This window comes from Pleurodeles waltl, chromosome 4_1, assembly GCF_031143425.1.
Source record: "Pleurodeles waltl isolate 20211129_DDA chromosome 4_1, aPleWal1.hap1.20221129, whole genome shotgun sequence".
NCBI classification, from domain to species: domain Eukaryota; kingdom Metazoa; phylum Chordata; class Amphibia; order Caudata; family Salamandridae; genus Pleurodeles; species Pleurodeles waltl.
This window is the reverse complement of record NC_090442.1, coordinates 978,656,701-978,675,279: the sequence shown is the minus strand read 5'-3', so window position 1 is coordinate 978,675,279 and position 18,579 is coordinate 978,656,701. Positions and strand designations below refer to the sequence as shown.

General features: G+C 41.5%; 1 protein-coding gene across 1 annotated transcript in view; it reads left to right on the top strand.

Moving 5' to 3' along the window:
- The window catches only part of CPNE8 (copine 8), a 934,223-nt gene that overhangs the window by 770,007 nt on the left and 145,637 nt on the right, over positions 1 to 18,579 (top strand). Inside the window, exons 14-15 of the mRNA XM_069229743.1 lie at positions 474 to 520; positions 14,706 to 14,887. Of these exons, the coding sequence (XP_069085844.1) occupies positions 474 to 520; positions 14,706 to 14,887 (229 nt within the window). The remainder of the gene's footprint in view (positions 1 to 473; positions 521 to 14,705; positions 14,888 to 18,579) is intronic.

Here is an 18,579-nt window from a genome sequence, read left to right as displayed (position 1 = left end):
AACACAGTGTCTGTCAGGCTGCCCTTTGCTTAGCTTGACACAGTCTCCTTTTCAGGCAAAAGGTGAGGGGCCTTGGACCCTTCTCCCATTAGGACGGGCCGCGGCTGGATGCTAAGTTTCCCTGAGGTGCAATTTAGCAGCATATTGCATATTGTAAGGGTTGTGTTGCTGCATTTCTTAATAAAGAGGTCTGTGAATTTTGAGGCAGTAAAGTTGATGTTCCTATTTCGTCACTATAAAAACTGAATATTCCTTTTGCTACACAAATAAAGTGGAGCATAATTACACCATTTCAAAATATAATATGGTAGTAAGCAGCTTATCTAATTTGCTTGTAAGCAGCTCACATTATTACCAAGGCTGATGTTGAACACGGGCTCCAAAAGTGATATTTTGTTGTTCCTTGATTCAGTGAGCCACAAGGTAGCTGTGCATTTCATTAAACTGCTTCTGCTTTTCTGATTCTTTAACAGAACCCAGATCAACTTCACAGTAGCCATTGATTTCACAGCTTCAAATGGTAAGTACGAGGAGCTGGCAGTATAACGTGAGGGGGTGTAGGTTTTCAAACAATTTCATTTTTCACTACTGTTTCACTGTTCCCTCTGAATGTTTTAAATGTTGTCTACAATATAATGTGATTTTTCATTAAAATATAAATATCAGTAAACATCAGTGTTGGTTGTGTCTTTCTTTGCTCAGTCACAGTCAGCACTGCTACAAAAGAAGTGGCTAACCTTTTCAATGAATGTTGTTAACCTTCTTTTGCGTTCTTCCATGAGTATCTGGCATTTCATTTTGTTTTCAGTTACCCACATCATTTTTTCAAGTTATTGAGTCTGCTTGAGGTAGTTGTGCTCAAGATCCAAGCTTTGGATTGTTTTACCTTCAAGTCTTTCCCTCGCCTTCACTTGGAACAATGAGCTTCCAGTGACTCCTCACCATGTGAGCTTCATGTTTCCAGTTCTAGAACTAAGATCTAGCTTATCCAAAGACCACGTCTAACCCATATATAAGCCATCAGTAAACTAAGTAAATTGTTTGGGCAAAAGTCTTCAAAGTTACCGAAAGCTCAGGACAGCCCTATGGTATGGCATGGCAGGCAAACTTTGAGCCCTTTACTTCATTGCTCAAGTGTGATCTGTGTATAACATAGCTCTCAGGTACTGTGAGACAAAAATATCATAACCAATGCCAGTTAAAAATCCCATGTTCAGAAAATCTGAAACTTAAAAAGCATTCCCCAAGGTTGTTTGGGAAGCATCAACCCTAAATGGTGTTTTAACATTCCTTCCATTTGGCAGCAGAGAATGGAGATCACTTGATTATGTTCACTTATTGTATATGCCATTGTCTAGATTATCAGGATTGTTTTGCAATGGGTAAATGCATCCATAACCAGGTTGGACCTTCTCCTTTAAGTACCCTTGGTGTAAAAAAAAAAAAGATATATCTGATTGAGACTTCTAGCCACAGATTCCTTACCTTTGCATTTCCCCAGGCGTCAGACTGAACCCGGATGATTTTCTTGAGCAGTACCCCTGCACACTGTGCGGTGTCATCGGTGTCGTCCATGCCAGTAGTGATGTCCATGTCACCTATATAGGTGCTACCTTGGCTCGCTGACATCAGTTCTTTTCTTTCTGCAGCAGTCAGCCCAGATCTGGAGAGAGAAACCCTCTGTTACTTTTTGACAGGCTTTTTTGATATTTTGTCAACCTTTATTTTGAAGTTTTTTCCTACTGGTGGTTTGAAGAAATGTCTTCGAGGAAGATAGGTTTTAAATTGTGTGGCACCTGTAAATCCACCATGTCGCTTACAGACCCACACCTTGTGCGTCAGTGGGGTCTGGAGCGGGACCACAACTACAATTTGTGCTCTGACTGCTGGGCCCTAGCACCGAAAGCTTTGAGGGAGAAGTCCCTAAAGCTGCTAGCAGCTCGACAGGCAACTCTGAGTAGCTTGACTCCTCCAAGGTCTCAGCCCCAGTCAACAGGAATGTCTCCGGATGACTCCAGGAGCCCCAAGTGCTCTTTGTCCCACTCTTAAGTCCTTGGGATGCTCTGATAAAAGGCACAAAAAGCACAAGAAGTCAAAGCGTGCTTCGACTTCTCCTCGTCCCAGTTGACTGATGCAATGTTTTAGCATCAGCATTCGAGGTATGGTTCTGCGGAGCCTACACCTGCCTTGACTTCATTCCTCTCACCATTTTCAGAAGGGACCCCTACCTCCAATAAAACATTTTGATGAGTCCATGTGCCTGTTTTGTGAGTGAGCTAACCCCTCTGGTGCGCCTTAAGCCTCCTTTGGCTTGGAGGGGGCCTCCAAAGATCCGATCAGAGATCTGGACCGATGCCAGTCATGCCAACGCGACCTTCCCCAATGCCGGTCCCGATGCCGATACTGCTGGCACCCACCAGTGGCACATCTCCATTTAGATCCTCAAATCCGACACTAAGCCAGAGCGGCATTGACCGACTCCTACTCTGGGGCCAACGGGACCTGTGTGTCCTAGGTCAGTGTTGAAGCTGTATTCTGAAAAGTGAGGCCTCGTGGAGGAATCGGAGGTGTCATAGGCCCCTTTAAAATACCAGGCCAAAGGTCATGGCATGAACTGGGTTGAGGAACTGGGTGATGCCAGTGGTTTGGACACATCTGAAGATACTGACATACTTTCTTCACCTACCGTGGCTATTGAGGGGGGAGCTACATACCTATGGTGGTGAAGAGGGCGGCTGAGGTCTTGGACCTTGAGGTCCTCTGTGACAGTCAAGATCAACATTTTGAAAGAATGCTACAGCCGAGAGCTTCCTCTTCTGAACCCCTGTTCCCTTTTAACAAAGCACTTACAGATTTCCTTCTGGGAACTTGGTCCAAGCCCAGCACAGGGGATCCTGTGAACAGGGCAGTTGTACAAGGGGATACAAATTTCCTCACTCAACACCCCACCCTGTAAAGCTTGATGGTCCAGGCTTCCACTTCCTGTGGAGTTTTCCCTACTGCATTCCCAGGAAGGGAACTGAAGAGGCTGGATAGCTTTGGAAAGAAAATGTTTTCTTCCACCGGCCTAGCATTCCGATCAGTGAGCACTGCATGCCTTTAGGGCTGTTAGTCCCATACCCTGTGGGATACGGTTACGCAAGTGCTGCCACAGGTCCTGGTGGAGGCCTGGACCATCCTCTCCCAAGCAGTGATAGATGAGAGAGGTGCAGCAAAGTTCACCATCATGTGTAGATTGGACATGACTGACCCCCTGGGCAGAGCATTTTAGTTGAGTGACTTTGAGGTGCCACACCTGGCTGAGAACATTTGGCCTTTCGGGGGAGGTCCAGGCCAACCTCATGGACATGCCCTTCGATGGGACTTGTCTCTTCAGAGAAAACGCAGACTGCGCTAGAGCGTTTAAGGACTCGCAGGCTGCGGCCAAGTCCTTGGGCCTCTAAGTGACACATCACCCCCAGTCTACCTTCTGCCCCTTTCATTTCTATAGGAGTGGTGTGCGACCACACCAGCCCTATGCCAGCCACCATCCTGTGCAAGCTTCCCAAGCCATGTGAGGATGTGGACCCCATGGGCCTGGTAGCCAAAAGTCATCCACCACCAATCTCCCACCAGCTGCTACTTCTAAGCCCTCCTAGTTTGATTCTTCAAGACCATGGGTGCCCAGTTGGAGGAAGAATCCAACATCATCTCCTCAACTGAGAGTCCATTACATCAGACAAATGGTTGGTGCAGATCATTCAGAAGGCCTACTCCGTCCCGTTCTAATCTTTCCCTCCCTTAATACTGCCAACACATGAACGGCTGAAGGAGGATCATATGTCGTAGCCCGAGACTGTTACAGCTGTCTTGGCGAAGGGAGCTATATAGAGGGTTCCAATATCAGAAGTAGGCAGTAGTTGTTGTCTGTCCTAGACCAAGGAAACTGGTTGGTAGCATTAGTCTTGTAGGATGCGGATTTCCACATCCCCCCATACTGTCTACCTGCAGGCATTACCTGCGGTTCAGGGTAGGCCACAAGCGCTTGCAGTTCGTGTTCCCCTTTGGCCTTACCAGCGCCCCTCTGGTGTTTACCAAGGTGATGACGGTGGTCACAGCTCATCTGCCCAGGTCAGGAGTTTCAGTCCTTCCCTACCTCGAAGACCAGGCTGTCTCCTCCCATCTTCAGACTATGGCGGACCTCCTGCATTTACTGGTGTTCTCTATAAACATGCCAAAATCACACCCGATTCCTTCTCTGATGCCCCCTTTCATTGGAACTGTTCTGGACAGTGTAGTTTCGGGCTTATCCTCACGAGCTGCAAGTTCAGGATATTGAGGCTATGATACCGATGTTCAAGCCTCTGTCCTGGATTTTCGTCAGACTGACTCTGAGGCTGCTGGGCCATATGGCCTCCTGCATCCTGCTGGTGGATCATGCCAGATGGCATATGCCGGCTCTGCATTGGGACCTAAAGTTCCACTGGGTGAAGCATCAGGGGAATCTCTCTGACATAATCCAGATCATGGAGGAACCTGCAAAAGACCTGCAGTGGTGGCTGATGAACTGTGATTGGGTCAAAGGCAGACTCCTCTCCCCTCTCCAACCAGACCTGACAATAATGACAGATGCGTCAGTCCTGAGAGACGTGGAGATCAGAGGACTCTGGACTCCGGCGGAATCTGGACTCAATATCAACCTCCTGGAGCTCTGTGTGATCCAGTAAGCACTGAAAGTATTTAAGGGAAGTTAGTGCAGGTGTTCACTGACAAAAACCACTGCCATGTGGTACTGCAAAAAGCAGGGTGTGGTGTGGTCATGAACACTTTGTCAAGAGATCCTGCATATCTGTCTCTGGACATGGCTGAAACAGCAGGGCATAACCCTGGTGGTTAAACATCTGGCAGGTTCTCTGAACACCTGTGCCGATTAACTCAGCTGTCCCTGCTTAGCAGATCATGAGTGGCATCTCCATTCAGTGGTGGCACAACTGCTCTTGCAGCAGTGGGGAGATCTTTTGTAGATCTGTATGCCTCAGAAGAGAACGTGAAATATCAGTAGTTTTGTGTGTTGGAGTTTCCAAAGCGGATATCACTTGGAGACACTTTGCATCTCGATTGTAGTTCAGGCCTCCTATACACCTTTAAGCCCATACACTTCTGTCCAGATTCCTCAAGAAGATCAGGAACTACCAGGGCATAGTTATCCTTGTGGCTCTGGACTGGGCATGAAGTGTCTGGTATGCTGAGCTTCTGAAAATGAGCATCAATCCTCTGATCAGACTGCCCCTTCAGGGGATCTTCTGTTGCAGCAGCAAGGGAGAGTTCTCCACCTGCACCTGTCAATTCTCCACCTCCTTGTGTGGAGATTGAGCGACAGCAGTTGATAGCTTCTGACCTTCCTTCCGTAGTCTGTAACATTATCTTGGTAGTCAGCCGTTCCTCCACTAAAAAGGTATACAACTGGCAATCGACCTTCTTCTGCCTCTCTTTCTGATATTTTTGTCATCATTATTACCCTTGCTGGCAGAGCTCTGCTCTGGGCACTCTCAAGGGTTATCACTGTGCTCTGTCTGCCTTCCTGCGGCTGCCTGACTAACTCTCTTTAAATCCCCTATTGTAAAAAAGTTTCTCAAAGAGCTTGTACATATGCTTCCCCTATGCCCTTTATCATGCCTCAATGGGATTTTAATTTAGTTCTTACATACCTAATTTGTGTTCCCTTTGAGCCATTGCACAGTTGTGCCCACTGACTCATTAACATCAAGGCAGCCTTTCGAGTTGCAATAATATCTTCCCGGAGGATGAGTGAGCTGCAGGCTTTAACATCCAAGCCTCCCTATCTTTCTTTTTTCCCCGACAAAGTGGTGCTTCGCACCCAGGCCTCTTTGCTCCTGAAAGTGGTGACCTCAATCCATTTGGGATAATCTGTCACCCTGCCCACCTTTTATGCTCCTCCACATCCCTCTAAAGAAGAGGAGCGACTCCACCATCTGGACCCTAAAAAAGCATTGTATTTCTACCTTGATCCTACAAAAGAGTTAAGAGTGGATGACCAACTCTTTGTAGGCTTGTAGGAGCTAAAGGTCAGCGGGATACATAAACTAACCATTTTCCACTAGGTCATTCTCTGTATCAAGATCTGCTACATCCTGGCTAAAAAGCAGCCTCCTGAGGAAAAGCTGCAACCACGGCATTAGCTTGTGGAGTCCAGTTGTGGACATCTGCCAGGCAGCAACGTGGGCATCCTTGCACATGTTCCCCAAACACTAAAGCATGGACAGTCAGGTCCTGAGGGATAGGCATTTCCTCTGTTCAGTCCTGCAGGACTTTCTAATTTAGTAAACTTGTCCGCAGCCCACCGCCAGAAGGATATGGCTTGGGTATCTATTTAAAGGTAAGACATCTGCAGTTAGAAGTCTCTTTCAGATGAATAATTTACTTACCTTCAGCATAGCATTTCATTACGTGGTAAAGAGGGTTAATCATGTTCAGGACCCTAGTTTGGACACACTGTTGTCAGTTCACTTCATTGCTCTGTGCTCTTGGTGTTTATAGTCGTGAAAAGTAGCTGACATCCATGTGCCTGGATGACACCTATATAGGTAACAGCGACAAAGCCATCGGATGACGAGCAAGGTTACGGCTCACTAAAAGTTTGTGGATCAGGTCTGACACCTGGGAAATTTTTTGAAAAAAGGAATCTGCAGCTAGGTATATTCTCTATCAGATAAAGTGTTACCGAAGGTAAGTAACTTGTTCATCATCCACCTCTACCTTTTGCCAACAAGAGCAAACATAGGGCTCTGTTAAAACTCCTAACTCTACCGTTTAATGTAGTCCATGGTTATTGAGTGACAAAGCTAGCCCATTACCTCAAGCACTCCATCATTGCTTGTAATATGTATTTTGCCACAATCAGTTTCTCTGTCACACCAGTCCTCAATGCGCTGTGTAACCTGTGCTTCCAACTTGCTGAGTCCTCTCTGTTGAATTTTACTCTCACCTGGGAGATATTGAGAGACTCAACCTGTTCAAGACAGCCCATCAAAGAACATCTCCTCTAACTTGGATCTCAAAACAGTGCATGAGTTTAACTTCTCACCACCCTCACTGTCACTGAAACTAAATTCTTACTACTTTTAACCTGACAAAAGAGTTTTATGTAGTATATGTAGGATATTAAGTTATTTACTGCCTCATTATACATAAAACACCCATCAATCTGTCACCCACCATAGTTGTTCCAACCCTGAATGAATATATGCTTATATTATATGCTTACTACCCATTGTTAACTGTCAAACATTGTGCAATGGGGTTGAGCTTGTCACTTTTATAAATTATTAAAGGTATTATCAGTAAAATTATACACCTCCTTTATTTTATTAGTGTATAATTTATCCTGTACCACTTGGAACATTCCACATCTCCCCTAGTAGTTTAATGGTACATTAACTTAGAATGTTCATGAAATAACAGTTGATGAGCGCAGCTGAGGAGAGTGGACGGCATAATAAAAGAAGATTCCTTCCTCATGCTTCTGACTCCCATATTTAATTATTTGCATTTTAACACTGGCGACAAGGTTTGTGAAAAGGGGCACTGCATCTATCTCCCCTTTTATTACTCTCTCCAATGCCTTAACGTTGCACATTTCAGGTCAATATCACTCATTATAAATAACAGAGCCTCCCCTTCAAATCCTCAATTTTCGGCTCTCCCTTCGTCTGATGGAACTCCTACCTCCTATCGGTGTGGTTTCAAATGTGTGGCTAGGAAGGGAAAAGGAGCTTTGATCTTCAGTGGACCTCCATCTGCAAGCCGCCACTGTAGTTCAGGAGCGCGTTCAAGCATCATTTATGGTGGACCAGCAGCATATTGCCAGTATTATAGTATGAAGGTCATGCCAGGAAGTATATTTTTCTACTGTGGGGGGAAGCTGCGGCCTGTGTAAATCCTCCATCGTATCGGCCCTGCAACGCAGATCCTGTAAACACAAGTGTACGGCTGGAATATTTTCATAAAATAACACAACCTGCACACAGTGTCGCCATTCAGAGAACTGTGCAAAGAACTGTGCACAGAAACTATAGATGTGTTTTAGGGAGCACTTTATGTAAGTATCTGCGCATCCATTTGGGAACATCCATTGAGGTAACTTTTATTATCTGCCTAGAGCTTAGCATGGGTGATAATTTATACCAAAGTGTCCCATAATAGTGTGCTTAAGTTTGTAAATATTATTGCTGAGTCAACAAGTCTAGTCTTTAATTTCTTCATTTGTTAAACATTCCAAACTGCAGACATTGGGAAAAATCAACCGCTTTGGCATTCAAAGTTTTCTGGGGACACACACACCATTTAAAAATGTGTTTTACCATCGGAGAAATTGACTGTGATACACACACCTTATGAGTGAACATTTCATATCTAGGTTCTTACAAACAGCTTTGAATGATTTAACAGACTGCATTTAAATATATTGTCAAATAGAAATTGGAATAGACAGTCATAGTTAACTGTGCAAATTGTTAATTAGTATTGATAACCAGCTATAAGTTAAATTAGAAACATTCAGTTCGTACTGAGCTTGTGATCTTTTCAGTATAAATATAGCTGCAGGGAGCATGAATCAACCTCCTTTCTCCTTAAATGAAATAGCAGACCCTGAAAGACATTGGAAGGATTAAGTGAAGTTATTTGAATCTTATTTAATTGCAATAGGAGGCGAAAGGTTCAGTACTGTGCGTAAACAGTACATACTGTTGTACAATTTCGGAGTCCATGGTTGTAAAATATGAGACATTAACTGAACCAGAAGTTGAAAGGAAATGTGATGAAGCGGAATATGATGTATACAAAATCACTTCAACGAAACTAGAAGCTCATTTTAGGGCTAAAGTAAATGTAGTTTCCGAGTTTCATTATTTTTTTTACAGAATGCAAGTAAAACAGAAAAGTGTTACTGTTTCGCAGCACTAAGAAGTTTGACACAATTGTGCAGTGTTGGTTATTGAAAAGTGATTTGTATGAGACCAGTTAGTAAGCTGCAGAAATAATCCCCATATTCAAGAAAAATTGCTTGCAAAAAATCTTATGCAAAGAGAAGTAATAGACATTGCACAATCTATAGAACATACTGTGAACTGTATTAAGGAGTTGAAGGCACCAAGTGAATTGATTGCAAAAATACAGCAGGAGAATCTTGAAGGTGACAGTTATAAAGTAACAAGTAAAGAGGAAAGTAAATGTAGTGTGAAGAAAGAAGGGATCAAATCAAAATGTTTTAGATGTGGTAGAAGTAATCATTTAGCTAATAACAGACCATGTCAAGCTAGGAATGTGACTTGTAAGAAATGTAATAGGAGAGGACATTTTGTCTGTGTATGTAAAGATGGTGAAATTATGCAAGCAAAAGTTGTTAAAAATGCAGCATCAGATGATCACAAAAATGAGTTTTTCAAGTAACTGGCACAAAAGTGAATGTCCAATTGAATTATCCTAAATGTAAAGTAGATCAGAACTGGAATTTTGTGAATATGTATGTTGATTCAGGTTCCTCTTTTACATCGTTGAATCAGGAAGAATTTGAAAAATGTTTGACAAAAGATACGATGTTACTATAAAAAACAGGCCTATCTCATGAAGGATACACAAAAGAACCTATACCTTTGGTGTTGATGGTAAAAATGCATGTGTGTTTCAAAGACAGTCCACTATTGGGAAGATTTATATAGATGGAAGGGGTTCCAATTTATTAGGATGGCAACATCAAAAAGAGTTAGGAATAACTCTCTATCCTAGTAATAAGGAACAAATACCCCTTGTAGACCAAGCTATAAGTTGTATGGACATCTGTGATGAATTTCCAGACTTCTTCTCCAACAAACGTGACAATTGAAAAGACTATCAGCACAAAATTAGTTTGAAACACAGTGCTAAACCTGTAGTATACAAATTGCATCCTGTTCCCAACATGTTAAAAGAGCCTTTTAAAAAAGCATTAAATAAGTTGTGTGAGGCGAGTGTTATCCAGCCAATTAATTTCTCAAAGTGGTAAGCTCCTATAGTCATTGTGTCCATGGCCAGTGGAGAAGCTACTCACTTATGCATAGATTTACTCAGTTTGAATGAAAACATTTGGGTTGAAAAACACCCACTTCCTCACATAAATGAAATGCTAAGTATATGTGAGAGGCTAAATATTTCAATGTCACTGATTTGTTGATTTCTTATCACCAAATAGATGTCCATCCAGACTCTAGACCATTAACTTCATTCATAGCTCCTATGGAAGCTTATGTGTTTTTAAGAATGCCATTTGGACTTGCTTCGGTGGCTGCTGTATTTCAAATGATAATGCAGACAATATTAGATGACTTACGTAACGCACTCTGTTTTCAAGATGATATAATAGTCTATGGACCATCCATAGATGAGCATGGCAGAATCTTGTGTGAAGTGTTCAATGGATGCAGGTGTCATAGTAAAGAGAAATAAATGGCAAATAGTAGCTGCCTCAGTTGAGTACTTGGGATACATAATTTCCAAGGAAGGTCTTTTAAATCAAAAAACAATTTAATACAAGCAGTGAAATAGGCACCTTACCAAAAGAATAAGGATAAATGGAGATCCTTCATGGCTCTTACTGAGTCCATGTCAAAATATGTAAAACCTTATTTTGATAAATGTGATAAACTACGTAATCTATTAAAGAAAATTAAGGAATTCATGTGGGAAAAACATAAACAATTGATTGACAACATAAAAGAAGAGATGATTAATTCACCTGCTTAAGGCACATTTGACCGCACAAAAAAACATTTTGACTACCGATGCCAGTAACAAAGGGTTAGGGGCCACGCTTTCTCCCAAAAAATTAAGAATTGAAAATAATTGCCTTTGCTCCTAGATGTCTAACTAAAGCTGAAAGTAATTATTCAGGGATTGAGAAGGAAGCCTTAGCCTGCTATTGGGTGATAAAACATTTCACAATAAATTTTATGGGGTATTAAGTTTACCATTCACACTGACCATAAGCCACAGAAGTACATGTTTTCAATTAATGGAGCTGAACATAACACACCTCACATAGCAAAATGGACTCTTGGTCTTGAAAACTATTGTTTTAAAATAGAAAATGTGCCAGAAGAAGAAAATAAAGTTGCTGACTATCTTTCAAGGGCACCCACAGAACAAGAAGTGCTGGAAGAGTTGCTTGATAGCCCAATATTTTCAATATCTATGCCTGCATTATCTGAAAAAAGAATGGAATAGTTGTATGGAAAAGGATATCATCTTTAAGCAATTAAAGGAATACATTTTAGAAGGATTAAGAGACTATTGGGAGGTGAGACATGAATTACACATTCAAGAAGGAAGAACAGGCCATAACTGAAGAGACATTCCACCTGAAGATTTGAAAAGTAAACTTGTTGGCTTAGCTCGTGAAGGTCACTTAGGTAGAACTATAACTAAAAACAAATCAAGAGAGAATTTTTGGTTTCCCAGAATGAACTCTATTTTGGAGCAAAAAGTAAAAGACTGTATAAGTTGTGCTCGCAGTGACCAGAGTAAAAGCATACATGGAGCACCCTTATACCTTGGAATAACATAGCCACATACATTATTGGGCTGTGGAGGGTATTGGATCTTAAAAAAATGTATGTTAGTCTTAATTGACTATACTTCACTTTGGATTTACACAAAGCTAATGCATCACACCACTGCTGCAATCTAAATAGAATTATTGAAGGATGCATTCAGTAAGGAAGTTATACTTACCACCATTGTTACAGACAATGGTGTACAGTTCATTTTCCAAGAAATGAAGGGGTTCCTACATACTATGACTATCAAACATCAGAGAACAGCACTGTACTGCTATAGCTAAGGAAGATAGGGGAAATCTCTCCGTGAATGCTTATGCTCATACCACACCTCACTTAACCTGGTTATGGGAATGTCTCCTTTTGTAGCACGTAAAGGCAGAGTACCTAACACCAAAATGATTTCCGTTTGGTTAGGAGGAGGCAAAAGAGTAAAGGTAGACTCTGTCAGGACCCAGGAAAAAGTATGTCAGCCCCAAAATAAATACAATAAATCATATGACTATAAACATGGAGTAAAGGTTACCCTCCGCATCAGATAATTAAAACTTATTGAAATGTTGTACAGGTGGACAATGGACAATTTTGGAGTAATGCTAAACTAGGTAGGCATAGTCTGTGTATAGCATAAATTCATGATTTTATCCTTCTGTTGTTTCCCCTAAATGACTTATAACTTTTGTAGTAGGAATAAATAATATTTTCTGTATATGGAGTGAGACATGTTATAAATTGCCAAAGTTATTATCATTAAAATATTCACATCATTTATTTTATTAATGTATGATTTATCCTGTACCACTTGGTACATTCCATATCTCCTCTAGTATTGTTTGATGGTACATTCACATATATCTTAACTTAGAATGCTGATGAAATAACAGTTGATAAGCGCAGCTGAGGAGACTGAGTAGCTGAATAAAAGAATTGTTCCTCATACTTCTGACTCCTGTATTTAATTTTTTAAATGTTAACAGTCATCTAATAGGCACAGTAACACTAGTATTTTATAGTGCAAAGTCGAGCAAGGAAAGCAGTGTTAGCCTGCTCTTGTTAGTCTGAGGGGTTTGTGATGACTTGTAGTGTTAGGCAAAGCACAGCTGCTCCAGTCTCTTCTTACTTTGTAGTATTCTTGTCCCATTCCATCAAGATATAGGAGGATGCTGAAAATATTGGAGCTCCCAAGTCGGTAAGTGAAAGGCTGCTACACAAAAAGACCCAAAAGAGTATAAGTTCCTCAAATTCTAGTGCACCCCCCTAACATTCAGTTGTGCAAAGGAGGCACTGAAGAAGCACATGTTTTTTAAAGTACTGGATGAAACTGAGATTTTATCTATGTCCCTCTGCCTTGTTCAGTCGTACTAATCTGTGAGAACTATTTCTCCCCTGCTTCCACAATCTTGAAGCATTCTCTGACTCAGCATATTCTGCATGTTATTGTTTGGTATTGCTGGGGAATCTTTCAAAAATAAAGAATGTGCTGAGTAAGTAGAATACTTTAGAAGAAGAAGTTGGTTCTCATCTGTACTTTTCCCTGCCTGCAGATTGTTGACTGCCCAGTTCCCCTCAAAGAACTTGGTACGTTGGAGTCCCTCTATGATCACAAACTTTTCGGAAATAAGTGGTCATTTGTAGATGCCACCACTGATGCACATGGGTCAAAATGTCTTGTCCGGCACTGTGACAGTGTAAGAATAATTTCAGGGTGTACATAATTAGATTTTTATCACTCTGTAAATAAACATTATAAAATTGAATTAAGATCTTTGTCATTTTTAATTGTAAGGTTTACATTATCAGATACACTCCTAATGAAGTGGAAATCTTACATATAAAGCACGTATACATTTTACACATAAAGGAAATGGACGTTGTTAATGAATTCCTTTTATTATAAAAATCAAACGATACAGTATAGAAACTTTAAGAGGTAGTGCAGTGGTTCATAACCTTTTGACTTCTGTGGACCCCCAGTGGATCATTACTGGAATCTAGGGACCCTCACTGAGTCATTATTGAAAGCTGGGAACCCCCAGCCTATGCAGTTTCTATGATGGGAAATTCATAGCAATCCACAAAAATACCAAAAACAAGTATATACCAAACAAATGCTTAAATATCAAAATATTTAGTTGAATTCACAAATATAGAAAAAGGTTTTCACATTTTCAAGTTTTTGTCTTTATTTCTATATACTTTAAAAAATGTAATGTATTAATTTTAATAATATTTAGTTTTGTAACATAGATGTGGACCGCCTGCATAAGCCTTGCGAACCCTTAGGGGTCATCGGACCACAGTTTAAGTAAGAACCACTGACTTAGTAAACTAAATACTGAAATAGAATCTTGATGACTAAAGAACTTCATTTTGTTTCTTCTCACCATCTCTTTTGTTTCCTGTTCCTAAAACTCATTGCCAAGATGACATTTTCTGGAATATTTCTGTTTTATGTATCAAATAAATTATAATTACATAATTAAAAAAAATCTTAAACTACTCTCAACTGTTTATTTCTGCTAAGATGATGTTGTTTAATGTTGCGTTCAGTGCTTGAAGTCCGATACGTAATCGGCACATAATGAACAGTTGCTGTCAGTTGAGGATCTTTAAATCTTAAAAAAAGAAAGGCAGATAGATATGAAAGGATCACATGCAAACATACACTACTTTCACCCTAAGGCCTTTAGTACTGCTTTACACTCTGACAGCCAGTGCTGTTCTCAAAGTTATCACCTGGCCTTGCCTTTGTAAGTGTAAAAAGAGTGTTTCCTGGAGGTGTCTTGCTTTGCTCTGCCATTGCCGCCTAAGATTGTAAATAATGTAGACCCAGAACAAAAGAGCTTTTACTGTTCCAAGCACACCACCATCATCATACCGGAGCCCTTTAATATTTGTTTGATATTATAACATTTATATTTTCTATATTATGATCTTTCTAAACAACTGATTGGCAGATAAAGGTTTTATATACTTAGAATCAACATTATTAGTAGTAAATCAGGTCATTGTTCTGGAATCATGCCTTACTAATTAACACATTCTGTACCGTTCATTTACACAGTTAGACATCAAAATACAATTTGCAATTTATGTGCTATTGCATCCCAACAGGAAACCCTGCACAGCCTACCTCTCTCCACTACATGAATCCATACCAGCTGAATGCATATGGCATGGCCCTGAAGGCAGTAGGAGAAATTATTCAGGACTATGATAGCGACAAAATGTTTCCAGCCTTAGGATTTGGAGCTAAGCTTCCTCCAGATGGAAGAGTGTGTCATGAATTTGCATTGGTAAGTAAACCGCTTCTTAGGTAATTGTTTCTTTAATGTGGTTTCTGCCTAACATCTCCACATTTCAGGATTTCACTTTCGAGACCAGTAATATTTTAATTTAGGTTTTTTACCACAAAATGCATCTTTAAATATTTTCATAAAGCCTAACCACATTTATTTCTGTACCTCCCACTTGATGTACTACTCTTTACATTTTATCACCAGTACTCTAACTTTACAATATAAGTTATATCAATTTGAGTGAGTTTTCATAACTGTGGTAAGTGGTTGTTTTGGAAATATTGTTAACTGGTGCTGAATATACCCATGCCCAGTTCTCCCTCTTTGTTCTGCAATCATGGGATTGGCATTAGTACTGACTACAATCCATAGTCATACAATTGCCAAACAATTCTCTAACTTTGCCCTACACTCATGTGGACCCCTACACAAATGCTGTGGTACTAACTACAAGCCATAGTTATGCCACTGCCAGAGTTATGATGGGACAGGCTAAACATCAGCAACAAAGAGAACAAGTCCAATTTTGCAATAGGTTCCTGGAATATCAATGGGCTACTGGACAAACTGGAGGACAACTGCCTACTCAACTACCTAGCGTCATTCCAGATAATAATGCTGCAAGAGACAGGGACAGAATCCTCACCTGCAATTACAAGATTTGTGAGCTACCATGTCCCGGCACTACATATCACAGTTCAACAATGAAGGGGCGCCATCATACGTCTCCAGTAACGTGCAGCAATTTGTTGACAGTTCTCCTTACTGTGCCTCAAGGCTCCTCTACCCTTCCTCTAGCCCTAATGAACATCTATATCCCACTGGGAAAAACATACAAACTAGAAGCTGTATGGCAGCTGAAAGAGAATATTGAAGAACTAGTCAATAAAGTTCCGTGCCCCCAACTGATCCTAAGTGGTGATTTCAACATGAACCTGCTGGGATCTGAATCTTCTGACAAAGCCACTATGGTGCAGAACTTTCTTTGGCAGATACCGGACCAAGCTCTACCTGGGACTTGCAAGGGGGACAAGCTAGGGAAACAACTCATAAAAGATCTTGAAGCAATGGGACTTCGATCTGCAAAATGGCCGCTACTGCATGGATCAATTCCACTCATTTACATCTTTTAACCAAAAAGAACAATCATTAATAGACTATACAATTTTATCCCTACCCCTGTTCGGCCGAATTTCGAAATTTCAGGTAACAAGCAGAGGGGAGAGAGACCACTTACCGCAAGAGCTGTATTTTACTCACCCAATTAAACATCACAAACCTTTGGATGCACTGCAGCGAGCCATACATATATCTAATGGGAAGAGGATTAAGTGGTCCTCCAAGACCACTCCTGCGCTGGCAGAGACAGCCAAGCAAATATGGTCTCCTAAATTGAACCTCGCAGACCCTAAGCAAGCGTCACAAACAACCTGGGATGAGTTTGTAGTAGAGCTTTTGGCATCCTACCATCAGCAGCTTCAAGGAACAAAACCCTACAGTTTACAAAGCCCCTCATCAAGAAGGTATAAAAAGACACTTAAACAGAACTTAAATTCTGCTCTCTACAGGAAGAACCTAGGAATGAAGCCTTGAGAGCGCTGGTATCTACCTCTAGACAGGCCTACAGAGACCACCTATAGATACATCGAAGAGACAAGGCAGCTTCGCTGGCAGCAAAACTCTTGCATGCATCAAAGACAAATCGACATGCGCAGATCTGGAGGCTTATAAACAGCCTAATCTCTGCAACACACTCCAACACCACGATTCTTATCTCTGAGCCCACCTGGTATCAGTATCTCTCACACCATTTTGGCCTTTTGTCTAAGTGCCCTGTAAGCGAGGCAAAAGCATCAACCTGTACCTACACCAGCTCTCCAAAACAACGCAGCTGCTTTTCGGTTCCCTCAGAAACAGTGAGGATAAGAATTATTAAGTGCCGGAATGAGGCAGCAGCAGGACTCAATTGTATCCCTGCTGCCCTGTACAAAGAGGACCCAGATTTCTGGGAAAAACATCTTTCAGCACTCTACAACTGCATTCTGGCTATCAACATCATCCCGCAAGCATGGATAGGCTCAACTATCACTCCCATCTATAAAGGGGGTGCGACTAACAACCCAGCAAATTACCGATTAATAGCACTCCAAATGTCGAATCAAAAATCTATGCAGGAATTGTCTTAGAAAAGCTAAAAACCTGGGCCAACGTCAACAACCTGATCCTGTTTAACCAAAATGGATTTTCAAAAGGGGTGGGCACGACTGCCAACCTCATGGCGGTCGAACTACTGTTTGACCAATGCCAACATGCCAAGAAGTCCCTCTTTCTTTCATTTATAGACCATAAAGCTGCATTTGATCGAGTAGAAAGAGTGAAACTTTGGTTTAAACTAGCAAGTTGGGGCATTCCATCCCAGTTGTTGAAAGCAATAGTCATTTTCCACACAGATACTTGGGTGAGGGTCAAACTGTGTGGTGGGACGCACCTTTCCAGGAAAATTCCCACTCTTCAGGGTCTGCGTCAGGGATGTGTACTTGCACCTCTTTTTTTTAATTGATTTTTGGCTGACCTACCAGCAGAACTGGACAAGGTGAACTCACATTCACCAAGGTTGGGGCAAACTGCCATGACAAGCTTAATGTACGCCGATGATCTTATCCTTTTCAGCCACACTAGAATAGGCCTGCAGATGCTACTTAATGCAACAGCTGAATTCTCTGGAAAAAATGTTCTTATTAACTTGAATACATAAAAAATCATGCCCTTTAAGAGACTGGGTGGCTGCAACATCAGTGGTACTTTGGTAACAATAAGGTTGAAAAGTGCGCAAATATAAATATCTAGGGTTTCTTCTGGACAACAATGGCTCCTTCAAACACCATCTGGAGTCCCTCAGTCGGAAATCCACCTCGCTTGTATTCGCGTTTAACATTAAAAAAGCAACTGGTTCTTCAACCTACATTATTAAAGGTTATCCATGCCAAATTAATACCAACAATCACATATGGCAGCAAAGTTCTAAGAGGCCTGGGGACGACCACTTGGACAAAATGATCACTAAGCTCTTCAAGAGGTTGTTCAGCTTACCAAATTATGTTTCACAGGCCCAAGTTCGCCTAGAACTTGTCTTGGTAAAGCAGTCTCTAGCAAGGAAAGGGGCATTTATCAACCTAAGCCATAAACTCAAGGTAGCAAAAGAAGGCTCACTAATCTCTCTTTATTTGGGTGGAAATGACTTTGGTCCCAACCTCCGCCTTCTGCCTCTACCTCGAGACCTCCTTGACAATACTGGGCCTTGAAGATCAACTACTCCAACTCAGCTCACATCACCTTGTCAAATGTGCAATGAAAGTAAGCGTCAAGTCTCTCTCACATCTTCAGTAAAAAGAGGCTTTATCGAAACAAAGCCATGCCTGGCTCGTTTTATCATCATACGGCTCTCTAATTCCACAACTATATCTGGGAGCAGCAGTTAATCCATGGATTAAAGCAGCCTTCATGAAATATCGAATGGGCTGCCTTCCAACATATGCCCACCTTCCCAGGTGGACAAGAGTCAACATGACTGACACCTGTCGATTATGTGGGCTGGCTCCGGAAACGCTGGTCCATCAGATATGCCTATGCAAAAGCATCACAACAGATCTTAACAGGCTCCTGCGACCAGTTTGGCTTTAAAGGGGGCT